Raw genomic sequence first — 19,227 nt, 5'->3', positions numbered from 1 at the left:
AGTTTCTTGGTGACACGAAGGATAGTCACGAGTAATTTCCTACAGTAGGATTGCTCTTACCAGGCACCTGGAGTGAAAGTACAATGCAAAGCTTCAGTTTCTTTTGTTAACGAAGAAGAAAAAATTCAGACTTTTTTAGCATGCCAACTACTCTCATGAGATATTAATTACACATGCTCTCGTCTTTTCATTTATGTTCATGTTTATCTATTGGTTAAATTTTAAATTTTAGAGCTTTAATTTAGTGTTGATTTTGAGATTTCTTATCGTAGCTTATTTACAATTTTTGTTTTTAAGATCGGCAAGAACATATAGAAAATTTTTGCCCATAATTTATTTTAAAATCGTTAATAAGTTATTTCACTTGTGATAAAGAAAAGCAAAAGACGAGGCTGCTAGAATCCGCCACTGATCGAGATCAGACCTAGCTTTAGCTTAGGTTAGCTTAATTAACATTAGGTTAATGTATCTCAGTAACACGGTAACTTCAGCAACTAATAGAGCCGATTCAGAACAATGAGAGATGTCAGCTAACATGCATAGGTGCTTTTATACTTGCATATATTTATTTATAGAGAGATGGATGCATGCGTCAGTGCATAGTGGAGACATCGGCAGCCGGGCTCTTTTAATCTAATTACACATACATGCACATCATCGATAAGTGCTGCACTATACTAGCTATGTATGTAAGTGTATCATCAAATATATGATTAGGTTGCAATGCATTGGTATATTATACTCCTCTTTTCCTAAATATTTGACGCCGTGGACTTTTTAATGCACGTTTGACCATTCGTCTTATTCAAAAAAATTTACATAATTACTAATTATTTTTATATTATTTTACTTATTGTTAAGTATACTTTTAAGTATATATATAACTTTACATATTTTTTTAAAAAAATAAATAAGATAAATGATCAAACGTGTATAAAAAATCAACAACGTTAAATATTTAAGGACGGAAGGAGTATTACCTTTATAAAAAGAGAGAGAAAAGATTGGGTTAGAACATGTAAAGTAGTAGTATTAGAGTAGAGAAGGAGAGATGACCGAGTGTTTGGGTTGGAGGCAAGGAAGAAGACGAGCAAAGTAGGTTGGTCGAGGCAGCACGGCCCATGATGATCTAAGGGTTGGGCCCAGCCCAGGAAGAATGAAGCCTAGCCTAGCCCACGAAGAGTCCACGTGGTACATTCGTTACCCTACAAGTATGGAGAAGTGTGGAGAAGGGGGAAGAGGAGGAGATCCACCACCACCACCACCACAACCATCCCTACTCCCGCCGCCGCCGCCGCCGCCGCCGCCGCCATGGTGTCCGACGCCAGCAAGAAGAAGGCGGCGCAGAAGAAGGCCGCCGCCGCCGCCAAGAGGGGCGGCAAGGCCTCCTCCTCTTCCTCCGCCTCCGCCTCCTCCTCCACGGCTGAGAAGTCCGCCAACGGCATCGCCGCGCTTAAGCTATCCGATCGCACCTGCACGGGAGTCCTCGCCTCCCACCCGCTCTCCCGCGATATCCATGTCAGGATCTCTCCTCCTCCCCCCCCCCCCCCCCTTATTTTACTTTTACTGCTATGCTATTAGATTTGATTTCGCTTGACCTGATTAGACGAGATATACTCCTTTCTTCTTCCTGGTAAGATGTAAGATGCGTTTTGCTGCTCACCCCCGATCAGATGCCATGCCATGTATCCCTCTCCGTCCAGTCCAATATCATAGGGGGATCATATCTGGTAGACGACAATAAACACATATTTCGTTGTCGCTTTTGTCAAATCGATTCCATTTATTTTTCTACCTAAATAAACACATATTTAGTTATCTTCTTTTTTTTTTTTGATGTTGCAGATAGAATCCCTCTCATTAACATTTCATGGTCATGACCTTATTGTCGATTCTGAATTGGAACTCAACTATGGGAGGTTAGTTTATTTTCTATTTTTCCTTTCTTAAAAGAAAAGAAGATTCGTTTGTTTCCATACAGCTGTCACAATTATCCTGCTACAGCCCTTCACTCACACTTGTATTGTTTATGTTACCTCAGGCGGTACGGTTTGCTCGGCTTAAACGGCTGTGGAAAATCTACTCTGCTCACAGCAATTGGATGCAGGGAACTCCCTATCCCTGAACACATGGATATTTACCATCTCTCCAGTGAGATTGAGGCTTCAGACATGTCTGCGCTACAGGCTGTTATCTGTTGTGACGAAGAGAGAATGAAGTTGGAAAAGGAAGCTGAAATTTTGTCTGCTCAGGTCAGCTCTTCAAATGCTTTCCCCTGATGTTTGCATTTATATTTTTGTATTTGTGCTGTTGCAAATTATCATTGGGTAGCTAAGGTCTTATAACATCTGTTTCCTTTATTGACATTGATAGGATGATGGTGGTGGTGATGCTTTGGATCGTATATATGAGCGATTGGAAGCACTAGATGCATCTACTGCTGAAAAGCGTGCTGCTGAGATATTGTTTGGTTTGGGCTTTAATAAACAAATGCAGGCAAAGAAAACCCAGGATTTTTCTGGTGGTTGGCGTATGAGGATTGCTTTGGCAAGAGCATTGTTCATGAATCCAACCATCCTTTTGCTTGATGAGCCAACAAACCATCTTGGTGAGTGTTCTGAAGGAAATCTAAAACCAAAGGAATCTCTAGACTTGATTTTTCTTTTATTTTCAAAGGAAATAATGCAACTTCCATGTTGCTTTAGTTTTTTTTAACACATTTATATGGCAAATTATTGGCTGCTGGTTACTCTTTTACTAACAAAATTACAATTGAAACGCCTTTTAAAATACAAGTGTATGAATACATAAAAAAAGATTTACAGGTAAATTGAGAATTGAGACACAGGGCCCCTATGTTGCCATGTATCTTTTATTTTCTGAAACATTATACACAGTAATAACATGATTACTTATCTTGTTGGCCTTGAATTGTGTCTAGACCTGGCTTTCTTCTCCCATAGCCTGGTTGAAACTTATAATTACACAAAAGGGTCTTTTCGTAACACATCAATGGAGTGTAGCTTGGGAAAATACGCTATTGCATTCGCAGGGATTTTTTTTAATGATAGTATCCCGTTGAACTTTTTTTAACCTGTTTAGGTTAATTCCTTTTCTCTTTTCTTTGCAGATCTTGAGGCCTGTGTCTGGCTGGAAGAGACACTAAAGAAGTTTGATCGTATACTTGTTGTCATATCACATTCACAAGATTTCCTAAATGGTGTTTGCACTAACATCATCCATATGCAGAGCAAGAAGCTCAAGTTATATTCTGGTAATTATGACCAGTATGTTCAAACTCGTTCTGAGCTTGAGGAGAATCAAATGAAGCAGTACAAATGGGAGCAGGAACAGATTGCTTCAATGAAGGAGTACATTGCACGCTTTGGGCATGGATCTGCAAAGCTTGCTCGTCAAGCTCAGAGCAAAGAGAAAACTCTTGCTAAGATGGAACGAGGTGGGCTAACTGAGAAGGTTGTCAGGGACAAGGTACTGGTTTTCCGCTTTACAGATGTTGGCAAACTTCCACCGCCAGTGCTGCAGTTTGTTGAAGTATCATTTGGGTATACCCCAGATAACCTCATATACAAGAATCTCGACTTTGGTGTTGACCTTGACTCTAGAATTGCATTGGTTGGCCCGAATGGTGCGGGCAAGAGCACTCTTCTGAAGCTCATGACAGGTGACCTAGCTCCATTAGATGGTATGGTCAGGCGCCACAACCACCTGCGAATTGCACAGTATCATCAGCATCTCGCAGAGAAGCTGGATCTGGACATGCCGGCCCTACAGTACATGATGAGGGAGTACCCTGGGAATGAGGAGGAGAAGATGAGGGCTGCAATTGGTAAGTTTGGCTTGTCAGGCAAGGCACAGGTGATGCCAATGAGGAATCTCTCCGATGGGCAGAGGAGTCGGGTCATCTTTGCATGGCTGGCTTACAGGCAGCCTCAGCTGCTGCTGCTCGATGAGCCGACGAACCATCTGGACATTGAGACCATCGATTCTCTGGCTGAGGCACTGAACGAGTGGGACGGTGGTTTGGTCCTGGTGAGCCATGACTTCAGGCTGATCAACCAGGTTGCTCAGGAGATCTGGGTGTGCGAGAAGCAGGCGGTCACCAGGTGGGAAGGTGATATCATGGACTTCAAGGAGCACTTGAAGAGCAGGGCTGGTCTGTCCGACTAAAAACGCCTGGCCTTCGTTTTTATCTTCCCTCTTGGCAGCTCTTTGGAGATTTCTTATAGCCATACCAAGTTTTGTCATGTATCTCGAGTCTAATTTGTTTGTAGTAGCCGACTATCTTAATGATCCTTATTTCACTGAGAAAAATGATTATTCGTAGTAGCGAATGGTCAGTATTGCACTGAGAAAAAGTTATAAGAGATGCTATTTTTCTCCCTGAGTTTTGATTCTTGTCTTGATGAGTGATTATCCCTCACAAAATGATAAATGGTACATTCAAAACTGGCGTACTTCGTGTCCGCTGTGCGGTGCCATGAGACACCTGGGTGATTGCTTGACTTTTTCACTGAGAAAAATTTAATACACAATACATTAGCTCTAGTATATTATGTACCAATATGCTAATTATTTATTTTATTCACTTGCTCCCAGTCAACTGCTACTATTTCTCTCCCCTTTATTGAGTTTGCGTAAATGTCTTCTCACGAGGTGTGGGCGTGTGGTTCTCTCTCCTATATTTTCTTTTAACCTCATCTTCTCGTCTACCTATTGCACTGCTTCCGGATGCATATTTGACTATGATGATCATTGAAGGTGTGGATTAGTCCACTGACACAAGAACTGTCACGAAATTTTGGACCGAATGCTAATATCCACCCAAGGATGATATTAATGTGATTTAAGGAACTAGGTTAATATTCACGATTTTTTTTTCTAAAGTGATGGCAATCATGCGTTATACAGCCAAAGGCTTACAAAAATTTTTGCCTAATGTAATCATAAATTTTTAGGTCAAAAACTTGTAATTGGGCTGAAGTCTAGTTTTTATACATTTTGGCCCAATGTTAGTAATCTTAAAGTTTTAGGCAGGAGACTCTTATTGATGTGTTTTTGGGCGTAAGGGAATACTCTTTAAAATTTTGGGCCAAAAGGTAATGTTGATATTTTTTATCCTAACAATAACAACAACAAAACTATAACAAAATGCTATGCGCCGAAGGTGAAAACGTAGTAGAGTAGCTAGGCAACAGGAATTGGGCGAGCAATTGCTGTGGAGCTGCGCTTCAATTCGGATCTAACTGAAAATCAAATTTGAGAAATAGTAACAATTAAGCAACTATGCATGCGTATTGGGCATAAGGAGATTGATGTGGCCATGGCTAGAAACGAGCTATCTGGGATACTCTACACTACTGAAACTCATGTCATTAAGTAATACCGTAGAAGCAACACAACAGAAGATCCACAACCCCACCTTTTCACGTCACCTTATGCTTATAAGCCGAAATTTAATTTTTCAACTTTAACGTTAGAGTTGGTTTAAAGTTTTTTTTATCATATTTTATTTTTCAAACTTAGCTTCTAAATTACTAAGAATATATATATATATATATAATTTAAAAATTAGTTTTCATTTTAAAATATATCGTTTGACTTCACCTCCATATCTAGGTAAAAATCAGGTGGTGTGAAGACAGTGAGAGACGAAGCTTCAAAGTTCATACTGAATTTAATTTAGCTTTAGCATTTTTAGAAAAGAAAAACTAGCATTAGAAACTTCAGGTAAAACGGAAGGACGACAAACTCTTGCAGATAGCCATGGTTTATGACAGCACATGCATGGCTCGCATCAAACCAAACAGATCTTGTGGCATCAGTACAGTACTAGATAGCTACTATTCCGTATGCATCTAAAAGGAAGGGAGTAACGACTCCAGCTTGTGCAGCAGCCACGCACCATAGGAACTAGGGGGTGTAAGTGGACAAGCCCATCAACCCGTTTATAAGTTAATTAAGCGGGTAACTTGGTAGGCTATCTATTTAATTGGTTTATAAGCGGGTTGATAGGTTGGCTCACTTAAACCCTTAATAGGAACGAACATTCCAGTGTAGCAACACGCAACACTAATGTATGCGCCCTATAATATCTGGAGCACTATATAATGTCTCTTTTTAACTTCTCCCGGCCGGCATATTCCCAAGCACCAGGAGCATCATCCCCTGCACAAAGGGCTTTTAATTTGACTTGTGTGCACATCACAAGAATCACTTTACATTGTTTTTCTGCATGGCCAATCTTGATGGTCGAGGTTGTCCCTCGAAGATATTCCCTACATACCAAAATAACCGTATATTTCTAATTTAAACTACAAGACTTATTGTATATATGCTATATATTCAGGCTATACACAAGATTTTAGGGTAAGTTTTTTATATTTCCATGTTATCTTTTATTTAAGGATATTTAAAATTTTGATTTATAAATATATAATAGGATTTTTTATAGATAAATCACGCCTTGAAGGGGTTGGTATATATATCTTGTTCGTTGTAGCAAGGTGGCAACCGACGGAGGGCCTCCTGATCTGGGCCCACCGACGAGTGAAACATGGGTGGACTGAGCGAGGGGAGTGGTCTACAAAGTGAAACATGAGTAACTCGATGTCCTACCTTGAAACCTCGTCCCTGGTATAAAAGGGAAAGCTACCTTGTAACCTTGTCCTCTAGGATACCTTTACTATAAAGCCTATAGTGGTGGTGCTAGTGCATGTCACGCCCAGAAATTTACACTAATTTTTAAACAATAGCATGCATTAATCTCGGTCTAGGAATCAACCCGAGTACACACTATGACAAATACACAGTTCCACGACTTAAAAACAAATAAAAACAATTATCTATCGAAATGCAGCGGAAAAAGAAAACAAGACTAAACCATCTAATCCACACCACAGGCATTTTCGACGGTGGACTGAACCTTACTTCAACCTTGGGAACAACTTCTGACTTCTGACTCAAACTCTGGCACTTGCTCTGGTGGGGAAAAATTAAGCAAGGCTGAGTACAAACCACCATACTCAACAAGTAACACCCAAGAGAGGAGAGTAATGAATGCAATAGGGTGTCAAGGAACAAGGTAAGGTTAAATTGCACAAAACTGCAGCAGTAATTTAGCAAAACAGTAAATAAAATAGACTGAAATAAAAGTAAAGTAAACATTTAAAATAATCATCCGCTGTTCAACGTTACACCACGTTGCAACAGGCCCAAACCACTGTCCAGCGTTACACCACACTGCAACAGGGTCAACCCTCTGTCCAACGTTAAACCACGTTGCTACAGACCCAAACCACTGCCACGTTACACCACATTGCGCAGGGTCAAACCAGTTTCAAGATTAATCAAGTTATTAAAGGTTCAACTAATCTCAATGAATCTGTAGTTCGCTCAATAACCGCGAGCACGGCTATTCGAATAGTTTTACTCTGCAGAGGTGTACAACTTTACCCACAAGACATGGCCCCCAAGCATGTTACCATGCCCCAACGTATCACCACGATACCTCAGTACGGAAACCATGATAAGACCTTTCACCTAACCCTCCCTAGACAATCGCACCGTACTTCAGGTTTCACCCCCTCTTTTGCCTTGGTGAATCCGAAAGCAGCAGAGGCTTTCATTACACCATGATTGTCCGTTTATACTCCATCACGCTCACCCTTGCCTTGGTACGTCGAATAGGGACAAGCTAGATTACGAGTCTCACCGTTGCTCATTCTGACTTGTGGTTAGCACGTGTAAGACTTCCAGGGTTTCCCGAGAACCGGTCCTTAACTGCCATGGGCACACCCACAGTCCACCATAAGCAATATTTTAGTTATTATTAATCCACAACGGGATATTAATAATGATCACAACCATTAAAGGTCTATCAAAGTTTAATCAATAATCAAATAGTAATTGGTGAGCTAGTTGAACTAAGCATGGCTAAGCATTGACTAACCCTAATTCTAGTCAAATTAACCCTGGGATGACAATAATATTAAATGGGAATCAATGGGTATATAAAGGTAAAAGCCAATAAATAAATAAAATAAATAGATTTGCATAAAACAATGCATGTTTGAATATAAAAGCGGGGAATTTTATAATCATGGGATCAATATGTTCAAAGAAGGGCGCCACTTGCCTTGCTTAGACCCACGAGGAACTTCGGCGACGACTTCGGGAACGAACGGCGCTGCGACGGGGTCAAAACCTACGACAAACAAGGCAAAACAAGCAAAATATGCTATAAAACTATTGAAACAGATAAAGAAACTATTTTTAATGGATTCTTGGCATTTTTATAGATTTAATGAAACTTGAATGGGCCTAAACAGAGACTAGATGAATTACTTATGAATTTTGAAAGTTTTCTGGGTTTTTTAGCTAAACAGAAAAGTCCTAAATCAATTATTGCGCAATTAAATGGGGCGCTGACGTCAGCGAGGAGAGAGGGAGGCGCTGACGGCTAGGGACCACTTGTCAGTGGGACAGAGAGAGAAGGGGTGGGATCGGCTGGCAGGCGGGCCCCGCGGGAAGGAGAGAGGGGCAGCCGACGGCTGGCGAGTGGGACCCACTCGTCAGTGGCCCAGAGCAAAGGAGGAAGGGGAGGCGGCCTTGGCCGGGGGGAAAAGACGGTGCTGGCGACGAGCGGGCGGCGGTTGCGGGCGGCGACGACGCGACCCGACGGCGGCGACGACGCGACGAGCGCGGCGACGAAGGCGCGACCGGCGGCGACGGCGAAGACGGTGGCCGGACCAAGAGGAGGACAACAAAGGATGGCGCCGGCTCGGGAAGAAGGCGGAGGTGACGTGCCGGGCCCGGCGGTGCTCCGGTGGCGGCGAGGCCACCACGGCAACGCTGAGGCAAAGTAGACGGCGGGCGGAGGGACGACGGCGAGGACCGAGGCGCGCGGTGGCAGTAGCTTCCCCGGCGACGGCTCGCGGAGAGGAAAAGGAGGGAGAGGAAGGAGGGGAGAGCTCACCGGCGGCGACGTAGTGCGGCAGCAAGTCGGCGAGGACCCGGGACAGGTGACGACGGCCGGTGGCGCGGTTGATCAGCGGTGGTGGCGGAGATTGCTCAGCGGCGGTGAGGAGGTCGGGCACGGTGGCGGAGGAGAGGAAGAGGCGCGAGGGCACTCGGGTGCCCACCGGTGGCGACGAAACCCGACAGAAGGTCGGCGAGGTCGAGGCGGCGGTGGCGACGCGGATAGGCGCCGACGTCCGGCGACCGACGACGAGATCGAACGGCGGCGGCAAGCTCGGGCGACGGGCGAAAGGTGGCGAGGCGGCGCGGGGGAGGGGAATTTATAGGGGAGGTGGTGCCGGCTAGGGCAGAGGCGGCGGTTGGGGAGGAGACCGAGTCAGCGACGGCCGGATTCGGCGGCGGCCGTTGCGGGCGGCGGAGTTGGAGTCGGCGGCGGCGACGCACGGAGCTCGGCCCGGACGCGGCGGGGAGGCGGCGCGGGCGAGCTGGGCCGAGTGGCGGCCCAGGAGGGAGGGAGGAAGCACGTGCGTGGGAGAGGAGGCGACCGGTCGGCTGGGCCGGCCAAGCGGGGGAGGTAGGCCGGCTCGGCTGGGCCGGCCCGGGAAGGAAGAGGGGAAAAAGAAAAAAGGAAAAAGAAAAAAAGAGCGGAGGAAAATTGGACTTCGGCCCAATTTAAGAAGGGAGGGAAAAAGAAAGGAAAAAAAGGGGAAAAAGGAAAGCCTCACTTTTGCCGAATTTTAAATTAATTTGTTTTGCCAAATTTTATAGTCTGCAATTGAAGTTTAAATCCCGTTAATCGATTTGCGAACCTCGATTTAATTAAATTAATTCATTTAGAGGGATTTTTCCTGAGTTAATTAAGCCAATTATTATTTACGAATTTACTTTACGAATTTAGGCTTGGGACAAAACTCCGGATGTGACAGTGCACCACCAGCACCTACTCCCATTACATTTTTATAATTTACCCTTTAACTTCGTAATATTAAAAATCAATCAGATCTAGATGGATATCCATAAAAAATAAAATTGATATGAATATTTCCTATATAAAAAAGATGGTCACATATTTCATGAAAAATATTTTTCTATTTATTCTAGGAATAACAGACATTCAGCTAGTATAAAAGGTGAATTGGGGGAGTCCCTCAAACATATAGCTAGATATAGCAACAGAAAATTATTAATACAATCGGCGGAATATGATCCACCAATAAAAAATATGACATTACCTTGCATCGAGGGTACTTTTAAACCTGTATAAACCTTTGTCTTCCGCGTCGATCGAGCTTTAGATCATGTGCGTCGCATCTGCGATATGACAGATTGACATTGGTATTGCATTGACGTAGATCTTCCAAATTTTTAAGGAGTTTATATGTATGGTGGGAGTAATATGCATGCATGACGCGTACGCAAAAGCTGAAATATAGCACCGATCGATCACGACAAAGTAAAGCACATGACACCGACAACAACAACACAAACAAAAAGGAGTACAACTAGGCGTCGACGACGACATATAGAGAGAGAGAGAGAGAGAGAGATAGATAGATGTAGCTAGTCTCAAACTGGCTGGATGTATGTAGGTAGCAGCAAGCATGCAGTTTGGAAGGAAGGAATGGATCGATGGATGGATGTCGATCGGTGCATGCAGTGCAGGTGCAGCTAGCCATGGCTACACAAGCGGCACCGTGCGATTGGGCTCCTCGCCCTCGCCGGACATCTCCTCCAGCGACTTGCCCTTGGACTCCGGCACCAGAAAGGTGAAGAGCAGCCCCAGCAGGTTGCAGGCGGCGAGCAGGAAGAGCGAGTTACGCACGCCGATGCCCGCCGGGTACCCGGGGTTCTGCGCCAGGTACAGGAACCCGAATGACCCCACGATGGCGCCCAGCTTCCCCGACGCCGCCGATATGCCGTGGCACGTCGCCCGCAGCCGCGCCGGGAAGATCTCCGCCGGCACGATGAACGTCGTCGAGTTGGGCCCGAAGTTGGCGAAGAAGAAGGTGAGCGCGTACAGCACCACGAAGCCGACGTGGTTCCCCGGCGCCGTCCAGTGCTGGTACGGCACGGCGAGCCCCAGCATGAAGACGGTCATCATGAAGAACCCCACCGCCTGGATCTTGAACCGCCCCACCACGTCGATGAGCGCCACCGTGAACCAGTATCCCGGCACCGTGCCGCACAGCGCGATCAGCGTCTGCGCGCGCGCGATCCGGAACAGCTCCTCCAGCGCGCTCATCGTCGCCGCCTTGGGGATCCACCCCACGGCGCTGAATATGTCCTTCTGGAACAGGTTCTGGCTGTAGAAGGCGATGTCCAGCAGGAACCACGTCGCCGATGTGCCCAGGAGGTGCAGCCCGTGCCGCCGGGCGAACTCGCCGGAGAAGAGCCCGAAGCCTCCCCTGCTGCTGCTGCGGGCCTCATTGTCCTCCGCCGCCATCTCCACCTGCAGCACCTTGGACATGTCGGCCGCGGCCTGCTTGGCGTTGTTGGCGACCAGCGCCGTGTACCGCGCCGTCTCGGGCATCTTGGTGCGCCAGTAGTAGGTGAGCGCCGCTGGCAGCGCGCCGAGCATGAGTATGATCCTCCAGACGAAGTCGGCCTGCGGCGGCGTGGAGGCGACGGGGTCGTCGGCATAGGGCGGCGCCGGGAAGGCGGCCTTGAAGGAGGCGGAGACGAGGATGGCGACGAGGCCGCCGGTCATGATGCCGAAGCCCTGCATAGCGAAGACGGCGGCGATGAATGCGCCGCGCGTCTTCTTGTTGGCGTACTCGGACATGATGGTGGCGGAGAGCGGGTAGTCGCCGCCGATGCCGAAGCCGAGCCAGAAGCGGAAGAAGCAGAGAGTGGCCATGACGGAGGTGGGGGTGTGGGAGAAGGAGAGGGCGGAGGCGACGGAGCAGAGCACCATGAGCATGAGGGTGATGCCATAGACGCGCTTACGGCCGAGCTTGTCGCCCAGCCAGCCAAAGAAGAGTTGCCCTGAGAGCGTGCCGACGAAGGCGACGCCGTTGACGGAGGCGGAGACGTGCGGAGGGAGAGTGCCGGGGGCGGGCGAGCCGTCGACGCGGTAGTAGATGCGGCCGAGCAGCTTGGTGACAAGGGAGATGCAGAAGAGATCATAGGCGTCGGTGAAGAAGCCCATGCCGGCGACGACGATGGCGGTGAAGTGGTACCATTGCGTCTTGGCGACGTCGAGGGCGTGGAGCACAGGCTGCACCTGCTCCTCCCCCATGCCGCTGCCGCCTCACTCTCGATCTCTTGCTAATCTGAATTGTCGAAGCTAACCTGATTCTTCCCTTGCTTTTTATAACCACCGCAACGGAATCTCCCAATCGAATATCCAACCGTTCCGTTGCGTTGCGAAGCCCAGCTGGAACAGTTTTACCCGTGTCACGTCACATTTTGGGAAGTGGTTACTGTAGTATATATTATATATATAATATATATCATCCAGGTGTTTTTTCCCCTAATTAAAATCACACCCATGGAACTATTATTATATAATTATTATAGTCTAATTACAACTTAACTGCTAATTGGGCAGTCCCTTTTCCAAGTTCTGGTGAGTCCCTCTTCTTGCCTTGTGCCTCCATTTTGGCTAGAGGTATTCCTCAAGTTATATATGCTATCTTCGTTTTATAATATAAGATTGTATTTTGAGACCGAAGATGGTAGTCCAATTCATAACTAGATCAACCACCTATCGATGAGTGTAGTCATCAGCCGATTGAGATTTTTGTAAATCTCAATGGACCCATCGGTACCAAAGGTCTCACTCTTACAAAAGGCGCTTGTACGCTGGTCTTATGCACGCTTTCTTTTTCTCGAACGCGTAAAAGATTTACACGTCAATATTTAGAAGAAAAGAGTTTTGGTACACAACGTCTAGAGGCCTGACAGGTTTAAGGCATAAACCCGAGAGGCCGAGAGGTACAAACAGGACGACTAAACTAGACGTGTGACTAAGAAACAAAGCGCAACACTAGGAGAGCAGGAGGGACAAGACCACTCTACACTCCTAACAGATCTCCAAAGGTGGCGACGCCGGCGGCTGACCACAACTGGCTTTCCGAGACTACCAGCTCCTTCATCGCAAGGACATGGAACAACGCCGAGTCAAAAATCCTGTGGTTTCTCTCTTTCCATAACTTCCAGGAGACGAGGAGGACTAAGGAGTCGAAACATGTCCTTAGATGGTGGGGAAGGCCAGCTCGAGACAAAGGCCACCAGTCCTAGAGGCAAGCACCACTGCGGAGGGAGAGGGACGTCCACCCTGACGACAGTACCTGGAGCCAGACATGTCTGGCGAACACACAACCAAGAAGGATGAGGTTCGCTGTCTTGGGATCCTGCCCGCACAGGGGGCAAACAGATTAGCTAGCGATCCCGTGCTTCTGGAGCAAGTCTGCCGTCCAGCAACACTACTAGAGAATGAACCAGAGGAAGAACTTGCACTTGGCAGGGCCCTTCGCACGCCAGAGCAGGTTGGCACACAGGAAGGACAGCTGGCCAAGAAAGAAGGCTTTGCAGGCCCAGCGTGCTGAGTAGCATTGGTCGTTTGTCCGGCGCCAACAAAGATGGTCCTGCACTCCAGGCGAGAGCTGGACATGCCGCACCGCCTCCTAGACGAGGAGAAACTGACTGATGACCGGAACCGTAAGCGTCTCCCGGATATCAGAGATCTAGGCATTATTGGCAAGGCCAGCGGCTACAGTGCGCCTGTTATGGAGACCACGAGGGACTGCGAGGAACAGGAGCGGAGCTAGGGAGGCTATCGACCGCCCGTCAATCCAACGGTCGGTCCAGAAAAGAGCAGACTCCCCGTCGCCGGCAACGAAGAAGGAAGAGGCGGCGAACATGTTAGAGACAATGCGCTCGGGCTGGTCCTTGAGGTCGGCCCAGTAGGGGTGACCTGAGTGTTGAAGCCAAAGCCAACGCAACCGCAGTGCAAAACCAGCAGTCCTCAGATTCGTGCACGCTTTCATCCCATAGAGCATTAGTTCAGTCGATTGTATATTATGGCTTAAACTTTATGACCATGTGTAAGACCGGAGAGACAAACAAACACTTAACAATTGGTCATGTATGTATAAATCTTGTCCTCTCTATTTTTTCTATCTGAAGCCATTGACTTTTAGATGCTCGTTCCTTGTATTCAAAACTTTTATCTAAATATATAAAATTATTAGTCATGCTTAAAGTTTATAGAGTAATAAATCAAATCATAAAAAAGTAATTAATAATTATATATTTTTTTGATAAAATGAATGATTAAATGTAGATTAAAAATTAAGGGTGTTAAATAATAAAAAAGACGGAGGGAATAAGGGGAGCTCATCCATAGATTGTCAGATCAGTGGTAAACTGATCGTGCGAAGAGCATTTTTCCAATCTTTAAGGAGGTGTCATGAGATACCACTGTTTTCTACGTAAAATTTGGTACATTCTAGTATCTAAGATATCAAGAGATATCAAATTTTACATAGAAAACAGTAGTATCTCCTGATACCTTTTTAAAGATGGCAAAATTGCTCTCGTGCAACAGTATCGATCCGTTCGGCTGATCATTCTACCAAGGGACAAATACATGCATGATCAGTACTTGTATATGTGTGTACACATATAATACTAGTAACTAGCTAGCCACTTGCAGAATTAATGTACTATTATTATATATAAAAGGCAGAAATATTAAATGGAAGTAATGAAAGGTACGCACGTACGTACGGTGGTCAAATTAAGCGGGTTAATTTAAGGAGGTCAGCACTCAGAAGACGAGAAAGACGGAAGGAGAAGAGAATGTGCTGCCCGTCCGTTCCTGGCCGTCCATTGTGCTGTGATATCATTTGATCCACACTCAGCGCCCACTTCACCTCCGATCCCTTTTTTTCCCAATTCCCATACCGTAAGACTGTTCGTTCTCGTTCATAAATCTATATACATATACAAATTATATACATTAATAAACCACGTAGTCTTGTGGTAATGACGAGTAATTATTAACCTCCTCATGATTTTCTATGCTGCTTTATTTTTCCGTGCCTTGCTGTCTATATATAACCCACCCTCCTCAATTCTCAAAGAAATTTTTATTACAAATACATACTATATATAGTTACCGTAAATATATTTACCATCTCGCAAAATTCCAAGCCTAAATCTGTACGCAGATCGCTGCATATGAATAATACTAGCACGTATGCCGTCTATAGAGTGAGTAATATATGATCTATATACGTTCTCAATTTTGATTTAAAAATCACCATTACTGTCTTGAAGAGGGATTTTTTTTCAGAACTTTTTTAGTATTATTTGATGGAAAAACATGAGAAGATGAAACACGCACTTAATTACGCTGTGAAATGATTTGCCGCCTTCTTTATCTAGCTTTACCCTTCTAAAAATCTCCCTTTTGCTATATTTGAATGCCGTGTTGATTCTATCTTGCCTTTTCCTGTATAAATGAGGTTTTCGTGAATAAATGAGTGGTTAATAATCAGGTAGTTATGGTTTATTTTTTTGGACAGTAAATGTATTTTCAGCATTATGGAATTTAGGATACCCATATCAATAGCTCATGCTATCTCAAAGTCCAGGAGATACTTAATTAGGGTTAATTATTGACCTAGTTAACACTCTTCCAATCCCCCAACTCCACTTGCTCAACGTGGTCCGTGGGCCGATAGGAGGTTAAGCCGGATAAGTAGTCCGAGAATATGGCACACCCCTTAGTACGGGGTTGGTTCTAACCCTATCAAAGACATAGGTACGTCCTTCAGAAACATGACTCATGTTTAACAAAAATAGGTTAGGTTGTCTTGACCCCCCTCCATTGAAGCAAGCAAGGTCATGGCTTATAGATGTGTTTAAAACGAGTACCTAACTTCATTAATATGACGATAGAAGCATCATTAGCATTCTACCAAATGGCAGTTCTGATTTCTCTCCTAGCTCGATTAGCTTGCCGGGATACAACGACAAGACCAACCGTTGATAGCTAGCGAGCACGAGCGACATGTACTGAATGCGGGGTTTCTAGCTGGCTTAGATAGGGGACATATGCGGTATGCATGGTAAGAAGCCGCCACGACCACCTGTCCCGGCCAATCACCCTTTGCTCTCTCCTGACCAATCATATCGATAAGTCAATCTACCATCATTTCACATTCAAGACTAAGACAATTTACTCCCTCTTTTGTTGTAAATGGAGGAACAAGCCCAGGAAGGGCACAGAACACATGCTCACACAAGTGTGATCTTTCCTGGTTTTTTTGTTCCGTTCGCCTTCCTCCTATAATGTAGTTTCTTTCCCTTTATCTCTTCTCTTAGTAAATAATTTATGAGGCATTAATCTAGACACAAATTTAATGTAATTTTTTCAGTAAAAACTTTATTACCGCTACTAATTAAAATGTGCGGATGACATATTTGAGGATGAATTCTTCGGTAATAAAGATTTACTATAACTAATATATAAAGGAAAGATCTGTGGGACAGAAAAATGACACTTGTGGGTGGTCGGGTACAATGTGAGAGACTTGTTTTAGTTAATACCACACCCACACCGAGGATAGTTGATGGATCGGTTGAACCCCATGCGGTTTCTTCTAGCTAGAAACGACGACATGCATGAGCATAGTTAACCGAGATTGATTATATTGTTAGGGGGGAAGAGACAAGAGGACGATTCGCAGATCCAGCAAAAGAGTGAAAAGTTTTGCCTTTACCCAAGAATAAAAGGCCAGCGCAAAAAAATGCATCTGATTCGGATCCTCCAGTGTACTGCATGCAGCTAGCTAGCTAACTTAATTTATTCATTCTATAAATCAATATGAAACCATGCCCTATTCATCAGTGATATAATTAAGAAAAGTCACTATAGATTCATTCTTTTGTCTTCGGCACATCAATCGATGATCGCTGTGCAGTATTATTTTATAAGGCCGTACGTATATATCTGTAACCCTTTCTCTAAAATTTAACTCTTGTTTATGTACCTAGCTATATATGAATGTATATAGACTTGCGCAGTTTGGATTACGTATACATGCCTCTCCCTTACAGCATCAGCAAAACAGTTGATGAGAAGCTCAGCAAGCACCATTTGCTCACTAATAATTAATTAACTACACTATTACGTACCCGGCCACTACTTGAGATCTTAATTCCTCCATGTCCCTACAAATTAATGTAATGATATATATTGATTGATTGATTGCTAGGGAGAATTATTTGGGACCGAGCATATGGTGGCTCGATCATGTATCTTCCAGCAAAGTTTCAACGACAAGATCAATGTGCTTATAATTATCTATATTTATGGGCAAGTTAAATACCGTGTATATAGTACATAGCATGCACGAAGAACAATGCTCAGGGATCTTTAATTTATCGTGAAAGGGCATCGCTTTAAAAAAAACATTGCAAATCGATCTTTCAACAGAATATACTTCATGTTTGGCGCAGTAAATCTGTAAGCGGTAAGAATATATTATTTTCTCCCAGAACGCAGGTAGCATCTAAAACGTAATATATATATTTTTTGCCGTCGTTGAGAGAGTATCTGTATGTACCAAATATTATCCTAAAAATTTAGATAACTTAAGGTATATACTGAATTTTGTATTAGAAAATTTGGTAATTCCCGGTACCCATGAAAGACTTTTAATATACTCTATTTGCATGAATTTTGGATGAATGGCGTAACTTAGAGCAGCAGCTAGTCCAAGCATGTATATCAAGAAAGGATTTAATTAAGATTCTACCATCTAAGGATTATTTCCATGAATTCTTCAATTTGCACATGACCAGTGCTTCAAAATTCATGACTAGCTACTACGAAGCCTCTTAGGATGATCCTTGTAGCTAGCATCCAAATAATAACCATAAATCCATCATAAAAAAACATAGAACACCCATCTTTTCACTTATGCTTTTGCTTATAAGTTAAAATTTAAATTTTTTAACCTTAAACTTAGGGTAGATCTTGGAGTTTTTCACCGAAATTTATTTGTCAATCTTGGTTTTAGATCAGTAAAAATATGTATATAAATTTTTAATTCATAAACTATTTTCAGTTTACAAATATATCATTTGGTCTTTTCCATAAAACACCCGAACAATCACCTCAGCAACACCAAGACATCAAGACGTGTACCATTGCATATTTTACAACAAGACGTATGGTCCACGAATGAGCGTACAAATTATACGATGACACTAACTAAGATCATTGTTAAAAATAAGTGGCATTTCACCTAGCTGCTCCCTCCAATGACACCGTTAACTTTTATGTTTATGTTTTATCGTTCGTCTTATTCAAAAATTTTATCCAAATATGCAAAATTACAATTCATACTTAAAGTTCTCATAACAATAAATTAAATTATAATGAAATAATTAATAATTATATATTTTTGAATAAGACGAATTGTTAAACGTAAAATAAAAGTCCACGGTGTCATATAAAAAAGTTAAAGGGAGTACTGGGTAATTGCAACACAGTCAAACCATATTATCTTTATCGTTACAAATAATTTCATTCTTAGCTAAAAATATGTCCATAATTTTGATTTCCCAGGAGGAAAATTCTCCCAGGAGATTGTCGATTTTTGTTCGGTTGATCTTACGCTTTGTTTATGATTTATCCAGCTAGACCCTAGCTAGATAGCTTAATTTGCTGCACCTAACTTGTAGTGTGTGTATATGATTCCCGGCCCCTATCTAGCTAGCTATAATTTCTGCCGCATTACATTATTTCACTGATTATATATGCATATATTTATATATAGAGCACCTCCTAGTTATATTTTTTTTATTCATGCGTATATATACATGGATTTTAAAGATAAGAAAGAAATACACGTGCAGATGACAGTACACATGTACGCCACTCACACCTCAGGAAGATAGACTCCAAAGATATAAATCCTTAAACGTCACAAATTCCTATTAAAAGTGTATTCATATGTGCATAGAACACCGTGATTTATGCCCCGACGGCTATAATTAATCATATAGGCCCTCGTATTTTAGCTTTTTTATGAAAAATCCAACTGCCTTATTTATCAATAAAAACAATTTATTAATAAAACTTTTATATATGTGTTTTTAGTTCTCTAAAAGTAAATGTTAAAATAAACTGTGATGAAAAAAATAATAAAATCACCAATTTTAGTTTGTAAGCATAATATAAACAGAACGGATAGTAGTACATACCACCTA

The 19,227-nt window shown here is 43.6% G+C and overlaps 2 protein-coding genes across 3 annotated transcripts; one reads left to right on the top strand and one right to left on the bottom strand.

Annotated features, from left to right (window-relative positions):
• Window positions 1-1,244: 1,244 nt before the first annotated feature.
• LOC102703146 (ABC transporter F family member 1) lies at window positions 1,245-4,402 on the top strand. 2 transcript variants are annotated; one of them, XM_006659650.3, is made up of 5 exons: window positions 1,245-1,518; window positions 1,846-1,919; window positions 2,042-2,252; window positions 2,374-2,608; window positions 3,131-4,402. In XM_006659650.3, exons 1-5 carry the CDS (start codon window positions 1,312-1,314, stop codon window positions 4,186-4,188), a joined length of 1,785 nt encoding a protein of 594 aa, XP_006659713.1. In that variant the 5' UTR covers window positions 1,245-1,311; the 3' UTR covers window positions 4,189-4,402. The 2 variants fall into 2 exon arrangements, with proteins under 2 accessions (XP_006659713.1, XP_015696039.1); XM_015840553.2 differs by lacking the exon at window positions 1,245-1,518 and adding an exon at window positions 1,594-1,730.
• A 6,133-nt stretch (window positions 4,403-10,535) lies between these two features.
• On the bottom strand, window positions 10,536-12,241 carry LOC102710899 (inorganic phosphate transporter 1-6). The gene has a single exon (XM_006660331.2). The coding sequence runs from the start codon at window positions 12,233-12,235 to the stop codon at window positions 10,676-10,678; it is 1,560 nt and encodes a 519-aa protein (XP_006660394.2). The 5' UTR covers window positions 12,236-12,241; the 3' UTR covers window positions 10,536-10,675.
• Between the last annotated feature and the right edge of the window lie 6,986 nt (window positions 12,242-19,227).

Source organism: Oryza brachyantha, chromosome 8 (genome assembly GCF_000231095.2).
Source record: "Oryza brachyantha chromosome 8, ObraRS2, whole genome shotgun sequence".
NCBI lineage: Eukaryota > Viridiplantae > Streptophyta > Magnoliopsida > Poales > Poaceae > Oryza > Oryza brachyantha.
Note: the sequence above shows the minus strand (reverse complement) of the source record. Positions and strands in the feature narration are given on the sequence as shown.